General features: G+C 41.5%; 2 protein-coding genes across 2 annotated transcripts; both read right to left on the minus strand.

Annotated features, from left to right (window-relative positions):
* Nucleotides 1-3,353: 3,353 nt before the first annotated feature.
* pycard (PYD and CARD domain containing) lies at nt 3,354-4,706 on the minus strand. The gene is made up of 3 exons (XM_084445017.1): nt 4,451-4,706; nt 4,002-4,052; nt 3,354-3,707 (listed from the first exon to the last, which is right to left on the minus strand). The coding sequence occupies exons 1-3, from the start codon at nt 4,680-4,682 to the stop codon at nt 3,445-3,447; spliced, it is 546 nt and encodes a 181-aa protein (XP_084301143.1). The 5' UTR covers nt 4,683-4,706; the 3' UTR covers nt 3,354-3,444.
* Nucleotides 4,707-7,006: 2,300 nt separating this feature from the next.
* etsrp (ETS1-related protein) lies at nt 7,007-10,992 on the minus strand (the record flags this gene model as incomplete). Its single annotated transcript, XM_084444567.1, has 9 exons — nt 10,943-10,992; nt 10,713-10,794; nt 9,657-9,770; nt 9,474-9,548; nt 9,168-9,317; nt 8,771-9,031; nt 8,494-8,612; nt 8,071-8,301; nt 7,007-7,012 (listed from the first exon to the last, which is right to left on the minus strand). Exons 2-9 carry the CDS (start codon nt 10,792-10,794, stop codon nt 7,007-7,009), a joined length of 1,038 nt encoding a protein of 345 aa, XP_084300693.1. The 5' UTR covers nt 10,943-10,992.
* Between the last annotated feature and the right edge of the window lie 304 nt (nt 10,993-11,296).

Raw genomic sequence — 11,296 nt, forward strand, 5'->3', positions numbered from 1 at the left:
AAAAGACAGTAATAGTGTCTCATTGTTATCTTTGATCATAAAAGAAGAGATTTCCTATTTTGATTCTCTTGACCTGGTGGATACAAGTGAAGATAAAACACCTGGTTGCAAATAAATCCTTGATTAGGCTGATTCTGGGGTGTAGAAAAAGTCTCTGTGTCTCAGTGGCAACATCTAAACACCCCCCCACCTGTGCAGAGAAGCTTTTTGGATCCACACACTCAATACATTAGAGCCTTCTGGACTCAACGGGGAGCTCAGCCTCTCATGGTTCTTATAACCAGCTGTACACTGCCTGTTTACCCACCTAGCCCCCCCCCCCCCACACACACACACACACCCTTTTTAGGCATGAGCCCCTTTACATTTAGTCCACCTACAGAGACTTGGTGTTGCTCTCTTTTTGTTAGGCTTTTGACTGTTTTACGTACATTCACCCCAGACATGCCCTCAACCTATTGTACTGGTCCCATGTGAATCTTTTGTTCTATGCTCTGTCTACGGTGTTAGACTAAGGCTTATTGTATTGACAGTATGGATAGACTTTGTCCTATTGACTTTTGATAGATATGCCCTCTCTCCTATGTTTTTATAGTGTTTTTCTTGTATATATTGAGTGTTTACTTTTTTTGCCTTCTTGTGGACTGGCTTCTCTGAGATCAGCCACTTAATTGGTGGAATAGAGTCATTGGCTGATTGAATGCACTGCCCCTCCATACTCACCTGCCCAGGTGATCAACCCAGAAGCTATTAGTACCACCCAGCCTTTGTTTTCACTGACTCTGATGAAGATGTGATTCGAAACATCAGTCTTTTTTTACCTGCACCTAATAAATGCCTGTATGCTCCTCCTTCAAATCTTTGATTAGGCTACCCATGAAATTTGTCAACAATAAAACAGATTAAAAGAGTTATTTAAAACACATAGCCTTACATCACATCAGCAAATCATATTCGTCCATTCATTTGTTTTCTAAAGTTTTAAACTGGCTGCCCTGGTCCAGGGTGGTAGTCTGGGCTATATCCATAGGCTACTGCCCTGTCAGGAACCCTTCATTGCCCCATTCACTTTTGTCCATCTGCACTTCATAGGCCTACAGAATCATCGTTACTCTTCGAAATAAAAACCGCTTTCGAAAGATGACAGTCTTTTCTCCGAGGTGGCTTAATTTGCAGCCCCCCACCTTTTAATTAAAAGTACTTTTTTTGCATCTAAATAGCACATATCCCTGGCTTTGCAATCCTGATCATGGGATCTCTCTCCATGACAGAGAAAGACCCGTGTTTCCTGCTCAGCAGATATCTTCCTGTAACAGTAGATCAGCACCACGATATGTTCTTAAAATAAAGGTTTTCAATCAATCAGTAATCCAGAGCTGCAGAGCTACGATCAACTGGAAGGCTACATTAGGAAATTAAAAACCTGCCATCATCTGTTCTTCCTAAACTATACAGAATATGGACTTGCTTACTTGTGGCTTTAACTCTTCACATTAAACTCAGATTTAGCCAGCGTTACTTGTGGTCTCTGTCACACTCTCATTGCTCCCTGGAGTACAAAGGAACAACAATCCTATTGCTACAGATCCGATAATGCAAATGAAAAACAACACCCCCAAAACTGAAATATTGACACATCATTTTCCCTTTATCAAAGATTCTCCACTGTTTTGGTCTAGTGGCATTTTTAAGGAGTGAGAAGGAATTTGGGGGGACATCTAAAATGTGCAATTATAGTCAACTGTAGCCTACTATCATCAAATATTCAGATTCAATGTACAATGTGTACAATGAAATGTTACCACAGGCTCCATGATGTGCTCTAAAGCAATTAGGCTACAAATAATTACAAATTACACAAATATACACTATATCGGACAAATGGTAGTTATATGTGCACAAAATTTTGGAAAACTAATGTAAATGTTCTTATTTTATTTTAAACCTCAAAACTTGACCACCACTCCTGTGGAATGTCTCACTTACTGCAGGTTTTTCAAGTGGTTGAGTTGGATAATTTAACAATCCCTAGGGGAATTCCTTTAATCTAGGCTGACATCTAGGCTGCCAAACAGGAATTTCAAGTCCTAAAATCAACCATTAAAATTCTCTGGAACATTAAAAACCGTTTTAACAAGATCAAGATGACTGAATTCACTACAGAGGATATAGGCTCATGTCAAATGTTATAGGCAACATAGCCTACTTTTTTATTTGACCAATTATTGTATCATTTTCCCACAAGACACAGGTTTAAAAATAAAAAAAGGTATCCTATACAGACATTGTGCAAAGATTACACCTTTATAAAATGAAATACCTATACAGTACATGCATGCATACATACAGTAGCCTACACCTGATCCCAGAACAGAGTTGTTTTCATCCCTTTATGTGACAAGAATATAGATCTACTGTAGCCTGGCAACCCATTCTTAAATCACTCATCCCACTTATTCTTAATGAATATAGTGCAACAAAATGGCATTCAGGATGGGTCACCAAGCTACAGAAATACATGGCCTCCTTAAAATTTCTAGTAAAATATACTTTAGGCTATAGAAAGTAATAAAAAGTTTAAAACATATATATATATATATAAATATATATATATATATTAGACGTGGGTGCCCCGTGCACAGCTCGCTCAGTCCTTGGTGCAGGTGAAATCAGGATAATCCGATAATTCAAGTAGGAAGGAGTCACCGCGACACAAGGCTGGTAATTCCGTACTTTTATTAATTAAAAGAAACGAACAACGCGTTTCGCCTATGGCTTCATCAGGTTCGTGCTGAGAGAAGAACACAGGTGCTTTTAAAAAAAGATGATCTGGGTGTGGTCGGTCCAATCAGCCGAACACCATCTGGATGGCCACAGCAATCAGCCAATTAATTAACAAACAAGTAATACTACACACAATATTCATAATACATCACCATGTTAATCACGCCATAAGTGATTAACATTCATACAGTATACTAGAAACAGCCACCCTTATTCACAATCACAGTAATTTTCCTTGATTTCCTATACCGGACATCATCATCATAAGGACCAAAAAGTGACTGGAGTGACAGCATAGTCTGTACCAATAACCTCTGCCAATAACCTATGTCTGGAGGGTGGGTGGTGAGCAGGGAAGAAGTGTCCCTGTCTCTCTTCTAACAAAGGAATATCTGCAGAGAAAGAAAAACAGCACCTGTGTTCTTCTCTCAGCACGAACCTGATGAAGCCATAGGCGAAACGCGTTGTTCGTTTCTTTTAATTAATAAAAGTACGGAATTACCAGCCTTGTGTCGCGGTGACTCCTTCCTACTTGAATATATATATATATATATAGGCTATATGCTTTATTCCTTGATTTAATCAAATATAGCCTAGCATTCATTCAATTAAAAAGACATAAGCAAAGATCCATATCATAAGTTGATTATCAACTTCCCCTTATTCTCCCTTTAGGTCTTTAATAAGGTAATGCTCCTTTTTCAAAAGGATCTCATAGAAAATATCTTTGCCTTTAAGGCCACATGCAGTTAAGGCTGTATCGAAGAGCGCCCTCATCTTCTCCTGGGGTGTTGGCTTAGCCCTCACATCACAGTAGACCTCGTCACTAATAACGTTTTTTTCCACGAGTTCATCCAAGATGGGTGCCAAGGTGCGTACTCTGTCTATAAGGGCCCTCCGGTGGAAGTCCACAAAGTGTTTGTCTGAGGTAGATGGGAGAGAGGGAAGTAATTTTACATTAATCAACACAGAATTGCCATCTGTGAAATCAACACTGCGTATCTTCTGAAGTGAATAGGCTAAAGTGAGTTTATAGTAGCCTCTGTGTGCGTGTGTGTGTGCGTGTGCGTGTGTGCATGTGTGTGTAAAGGTTATTCAGTGAGGATGCTTTTGAATATTAGAGGTGGTGCGGGAATAGAAAATCAAATGTATTTAATATGCAGATGATGTACTGTCTACAGTCAGTTATTTTCAATGGTAATCCCCATCATAAATACCTCCAACCATGTACTTTGCCCCCTGGCCCGCTCCGCCATTCGTGAATTGTGCTGAAAAAAAATCACATAAAAAAAGGTTATGACTAAATCAATTAACAGTTCTGGACATTACTAATCATGTTATGACAATGAACGTTTGCCTTTCGCTTGTGGCCTTATCGAAAGGTTTAGCATAAATTGGCGTAGCCTAGGCTGGGTCACATGTTCAATCGGAAGTGAAACTAAGTTTTTCATATAGGACTATAGGCTACGTTAGAGCCTATTTACGTAGACTATAGACTAGTCTAGGCCTGGCCTAATGTAATTTTAAGACAAAATGCAAATGTTTAATGTGTAAGGCAAGCAGTAAAACATGCCCAACGGACTTAACGTTTGAAAGACTTTTTGACTCATTTTATAGAACTTTGGTCTAAGGCACTTTATATGGACTAATGCTCAACTTAGCCTACATTTCAAGATTTTCTCAAGCTCCAGTGCGTCTTCGTTGCAATCGATATCCTTCAGGACCTCCATCGCCACTTCGAGAGCCTTTGTTTCGGTGAAGGTTCGCACAAGAACGTCTGCTACATCCATTTCATCAGCATTCTCGACGGCTGCCCGTCGAACACGGGGCTCCGCTCTACGGTCGCACAATTGCGTTTTGAACTTCTTGAAGCAATCCTTTCCTAAATTTTCGAGCATTCGAATCAGTGCTTGTCTGGCGGTTTTTGCTGCCATATTCATATAGCCTATTAAAGTTTGATTCAATAAAAGACTTATCTGGCGGCAGCTTTTGTAAAACCCGCAGAATCTGCTGCGTTTATTGACTTTTTGTTGGACCTTGCAACTGTAGCCCTAAAAATCGAGTAGCTTACTCTCCGAGTCTCCTGGGGCGTTGAAGGGAATTATACAGGGCTACAAAGGGTTAGGGTTAAACACCCAGTTCTTTATTAATGGATACGGCAGATACGGCAGTCCTACAACATAGCCAAAACGCTCAGACCTGAGAACACGTTCTTCTCTACCGCCTAACAGGTGTGTACCCCCAATTCAAGTCCCCAGGGGGCTCTCTACTGTAGGAACTAACATATCCCGAAGGGGAATAAGTGTGGATGTAACTCTATCCAAAATAATAAAATACAAACTCACAAAATAATGAAAATACAAATGTAGTAAATAATCAATGATAGACAACACTACCAAATAATGAAATACAATAATTATCCAGGGTTACAGTCTTCCCCGGCTACAAAAAGAAACGTCCTCGTTTCAGGAACCATAAGTTCTAGAGAGTTGTACTCAAAGTCACAGAGAAAATAAATAAATACACAAGACTGAAACAAGGTAATGATCCAGGTAGTGCAGTACGCAGGAAACAAACATATAACATAACTCTAATTGACCACAAACACCATCACCTCCTAAACCCCATAAACATGAGCAAAAATGAATAAAGAAAACAACCATCATGAAAATACTGAAAAAGCATGTATGGGAAAAACAACCCGTAATGTGGAGGACATATGAACAGTCCATACAGTTATCACCCATTAAGTAACAAAATCCCTGAACCTGGAGGGTGTCCTCACCACACGACCACCCCGGGTAGCTCTAGGCAGCACAGGGGCAGGGGGGGGCACCTCGGCACAATCAGAAAATCCCGGGGACAGAGAGGGGCAAGGACCGGGATTAGAGACAGGCTCCGGCAAAGGCTGAGGTTGGGCAGCTAGGTGTGGATGTGCAATCCCGTGGGCCGGAGTAGGCTGTCTCCTGGGGCGTTGAAGGGAATTATACAGGGCTACAAAGGGTTAGGGTTAAACACCCAGTTCTTTATTAATGGATACGGCAGATACGGCAGTCCTACAACATAGCCAAAACGCTCAGACCTGAGAACACGTTCTTCTCTACCGCCTAACAGGTGTGTACCCCCAATTCAAGTCCCCAGGGGGCTCTCTACTGTAGGAACTAACATATCCCGAAGGGGAATAAGTGTGGATGTAACTCTATCCAAAATAATAAAATACAAACTCACAAAATAATGAAAATACAAATGTAGTAAATAATCAATGATAGACAACACTACCAAATAATGAAATACAATAATTATCCAGGGTTACACAACTTCTAGCTTCTTCCGAGGTATGGGCTCCAGATGTTTCTAGTTCAGACAGGGCGTTACAATGGCGCCTAAATACACCCCATATTCCAATCCCCATTTCTGCTCCATATGTTAAACCACGTATAGGACTATATCAGAAAATCATGGCAAACATTCGGCAATTTATTCGTTTTCTAAAGGTTTAAATTACCCTCCCTACTTTTGTTTATTTTATTAGATTCTATTTATTTAAGTTTGACAAAACACACATTGTTTCCTGAACAGTAGCCTAAACATAGGCTACTCAACTGGGGTCACCACCGCCATCACCGTCATCTACACCGTGGTGAAGTTGGATATTCCAATTGGATATTTAGTTGAATAGCCTATTCAATTTCCCACTGCGGTCAAGCCAGCCGACACTCCGGAAATCAGTCAAGCGATGTAGCCTTTATTTCCTTTTGCGCGTCCACTCGCGTTATACCGGTAAAGCGTTTTTTTTTCAGCAGATCACTGGGTTGCCGCTGTCGCTCTCATTTAGGACTTCATTTAGGTTACAGTAGAGTCAACTAAAACTATAGTTTGATTCATAAAGTTAAAGGACGTTCTGATGTGCATTTCAAAATAAAATACTTCTAAAATGTTATAGCCTATATCATATATGTATATATATGAACTGTGTTACCTTATGTCCCTGTCTGTTTTGTCTCTCTCTGTCTCCCCCCAGGTGTATATGATCCATCAGTCTGATTACTAATCATCCACCTATAAAGTCCACCTGTGGAAATAGCACTATTATTATTTATCGCCTGACATTAAATCATTTTCTTTAAAAGGTAGCCTACATTTGTTGTTGTCCTGATAGTTCTTTTGAGCACGGTTGGTTCCATCTAGTGTTAGTATGCAAGCTGTTGCATTCCTCCCTAGTCTACACCTGAGGGAGGAGACAACATACATCAAATTACCGATTAGAATCTAAAGAAGGCTCTTGGACAGGACACTTACCTACTTACTTGACATCTTCTTGATATCTTGATACTTGAATTTTGCACAACCTGGACATGTTTGAACTTTGTATGCAGTGATCCCTTGCGAAAAAGATAATTTTGCATAAATAAAGGTTAAACACTGATAAAGTTTTCACTGATTTTCACAAATAAAGCTTTGATTGATTGATTGATTGTCTAGGCAATCTACGGTTTATACTTATTTATTTTTTGTTCCCCTTCTTGTATATTTGGATTTGTGTATATTGTATATCTACTGTAAATTTGAATTTAAATTTGTATTGTAACACTAATTCCCCCTCGGAGATCAATAAAATACTACCTACCTACCTTATCCCACAATAACATGTATGAGAGGGGGAAAAAAACTTAAAAATGCAAGTTACACTTATGTACAGTTTATTTACAAGCATCATCACATTTCACCTCCATTTTTATCATACTGAAAGAAATGGGCAAAATCATTACATTGAACAGAGTGGACATTGACCCTCTTTACTTCATCACACTACTAATTTAAGAGGTAGGATATGTATGTATTTGTTTTGGGTTGTTTTTTTTATCCACTTACAAACTATATTCTCGATATCAAAGGTCAAGTCAAACAGAGGAAACATGAATATTCCAGTGATTCCGATACAGCAAAATTAAACGATAGACTCTTATTATCCTTAGTGCTTAACGTAAATTACCTGCCCCCACTAGTTTATTATGGGACAGGATGAGAAGAGCAGACCAAAACATGTGTCCAACTTCACATCAGCAACCAGTATCACACCAGTCAAGGCATTCAACACCGCATTGATAATTGATTCAATAAGAGGTTTTAGAGTCAGTGGCCATGGGGAGAGAGGGATACTCGGCACTGATGTGGTCATAACACACAACCAACAGCACCAATAAGAGCATGCAGTGCTGCAACATTGTCATGCTACTGCGATGCCCATGTTTCATTGCTCTGCTCTGGTGATGCTGCAGGTCCAACCGGGCACTGCCAAGAGGACTCTGTGCCTGTGGGTAAAATGTTCAGGCTGGCTAGGACCTCCTGTGCAGTCTTACCCAGCATGCCCTGCACGTCGCAGACAAAGCGGTAGACGTAGCGCTTCCCCGCGGTCTTGTGGATGATGTTCTTGTGGTAATAGTAGCGCAGCCCACGGCTCAGCTTCTCGTAGTTCATCTTGGGCTTGTTCTTGCACTGGCCCCAGCGTTTGGCCACCTTGATTGAAACAGGCACAGCGATCAGAAACGACGCCAGATCCACAGAAGATGATGCATAGATAAACCTGATATGGCAGCGGACCAAACCTGCCCATCTTGGTTTGAGTTGTTTTTCCACTTTGACAAAACAAAATGGTTCGAAATAAAATAAAAAATCCCATTCTATTGTGTAAACCAGTGCCAAACTCACCTCTGTTGGGTCAGACATCTTGAACTCCCAGCCATCGCCAGTCCAGGAGATGAAAGTTCGGCAGGCAGAGTCGAGGAGAAGCTCCAGTAAGAACTGCCACAATAGGATAGGCCCTGATCCTGAACAGAGACAGAAAATTCACACTTTCAGTCTTAATAAACTTCAGATATCTACACAAATATCACATACCCAAAACACAACACATTCCCCAAAGGAAGAACATTGCATCACTTAAAACTACAAAATGTTGTGATAAGTGATCAGAAACAAGTCTCACCTGGATAAGCTGACATTCCCACCATCTGGCCCTCTTCCTCTGGCCTCTGGGAATGTATACTTTTGCGCTTGGCCACACGGGGGCAGTATTGCTCTGTGGACTGGGGTCCGGGGTTTGAGGGACATGAGGAGGGGGCTGGGTGAGGCAGGGGGGCTGGGTAGCTGGGAGACGGGTAGTCAGGCCAGAACGAGGACGACCTTCTCTGTGCTCCCGAGTCGTACGGCTCACCGGAGGTGTGCGTATAGCTCTGGTCTACCTCACCTGTGTAGATGGACAGAAACATTGTCAGCTTAAGATTGCCCTCCAGTTACCCCTTTGACACATTTCTCCACATGGGCCTGAGTGGGTCACATGAATGATCATTTTTCAGCATAAATATTTCGATGTCTGGGCTTACCCAGGTGGTCTAGGTTGGGGGTCCCTCTGTGGTTGGCTCCTTTACCAGGCAAGAAGGGGCTGCTGGCATCCTCCATGCCTGGGCTGAACTGTCCGCTCTGGGGCACCAGACTGTGGTAGGTCTGGGTGGAATGGTCCATAGTCACCCCATCTAGATAAGAAAGTGCTCAGTTATATTACCTTATTGAGCATGTTATACATCTGGTAATTCCAAACTACTATACATCAGGACATGAGATGATTTTGATAATCATTGTTGACATGTTAGAAAACTGAAAAGTGATCACGCTGGAAGACTTGTACCTACCACACACACTTGACGCCCAACAGTTGAACTCTGGGTATGAATCCAGGTTGAACAGGACCGAGTCACTGGAGCTCGCTGAAGAACACAAAGGGGATAATGTAATACCTATATCAAATGTTGACTGAATAACATTTATTGATAATGAAGCCAAGCTAGTGTGCTGAAATGTTTCTGGGAGTTTACCTTTAACGTCGTACAGGCGGGAGGCTTTCTGTGGCTCTCCATAGCTCTCAGGGTACTGCTGTTGCCCAGGTCCTTTACTGTCTAACAGAAAAGACAGGTCTTCACCACCGTAGTCTGGAGGTGACAGATACAAGAGAGGATGGGTTAGATGGGCAATGTGCATTAGGGCAGTAGGAAATGGTAGCCAGGACAGCGGCTGGAAAAGCGAAGCCCAAAGGACAGAACAGCAGTTGCGTTAATGAAACATGATGGAAAATGTGTGGGGAAAATTGAAAGGTTTAGAAATGGATTTGGATTGTAATGATTTTGTTGCAAGGAAATCAAAGTTGATCACAGACAATCTAACAATGGAGAATCGACCTTAATAGATCTTTGTTTACAGCAGATTCAGCAGCACACGGAGCTCAGCCAGCCCACCCCCAGATTTAGTTCAATGAAGGGCGAGGAGGAAACGGGGTGGAAGAGGAAGAGGAGTAGGAAACGCGAGCGAGGGGAGTGTGACAGAATAGTGATGAAGGGGAGAGGACAGGGGCTCTAAATCTGTTGGAGGAGGAAGTCTGGAGGAAAGGATTAGGGGGAAAATGAGAGGGAGCAAAATGCAGGGAGTATCTTTAACCCCATCTTCCAACACACACACACACACACACACACACACACACACACACACACACACACACACACACACACACACACACACACACAATTTTCCTGACACAGCCCCTGATTTGGGGAAGAGACATAGATGTCAAGGTCTCATTATTTTTGACAGGGGTGTTGAGATACTAAATTTGCAAAACATTTCCTTTGTCCTTCAACTGTTCTGAGCCACCGTCAACATGACTGGAAGGTTGATTATGGAGATTTTATTTATTTTTAAATGAGAAAAAAAAGCTGTAGCCGAGGGATAATGATGGTATAGATAATATTTTTTGTAAACCGTATACTGCTGGACTAGTGGTATTGTGTCAGCAGAACTAGCTGGCTGGCTTGGAAAGATTTCACTCTATAATTCAACAGATCATATACGTTCCAATCCAATTGAAACATCTGGCTTACCGTAAGATGCAAAGTCAAAACCAGCAGGAACTTCTTGGGTTCGGAAGTCTTCTGTGTAATATCCAGCTTGGTACATCTCCATCTGTTAATTTTTTCCAATGTTAATGCCCTTACAATATGCAAATGCTCTCATTTAATTTTATAACAATAAAAGTAGGCTATAGTCTACTACAATATCCCATTTCTTATGCTGCATAAATTCACAACATTCAATTCACACAGTCTCCTACCTTTATAGAGTCTTTAGTGTCTATGTTTCCATCGCTCGTTTTATGAATGTTGTCCCAGTACATCTTTCTCGAGAACTGTTGCTTCCACTTGGAGTTCAGAGGTAGTCTTTCTACGCCGCTCTAGGCCCGTTATAAAGCAGCGGATCTTATGAGGGGCGTGCCAGTTCCACAACGCAAAGGAATGCACCCTCTCGCTTCGTGACCACTGTGGCCAAAACGGCTGTTTAACGAGGCGTGACGTCTACCACGACTCACGAAAAGAGATTTGGCAACCATATATCCATTCATAAGAATCTTTCATATAGTCCTAATTTCAGTTATGACTAATCTTTTTACGCTATTCCGCGCTGGCGC

This window comes from Borostomias antarcticus (assembly GCF_949987555.1).
Source record: "Borostomias antarcticus genome assembly, chromosome: 10".
Taxonomy (NCBI): Eukaryota; Metazoa; Chordata; class Actinopteri; order Stomiiformes; family Stomiidae; genus Borostomias; species Borostomias antarcticus.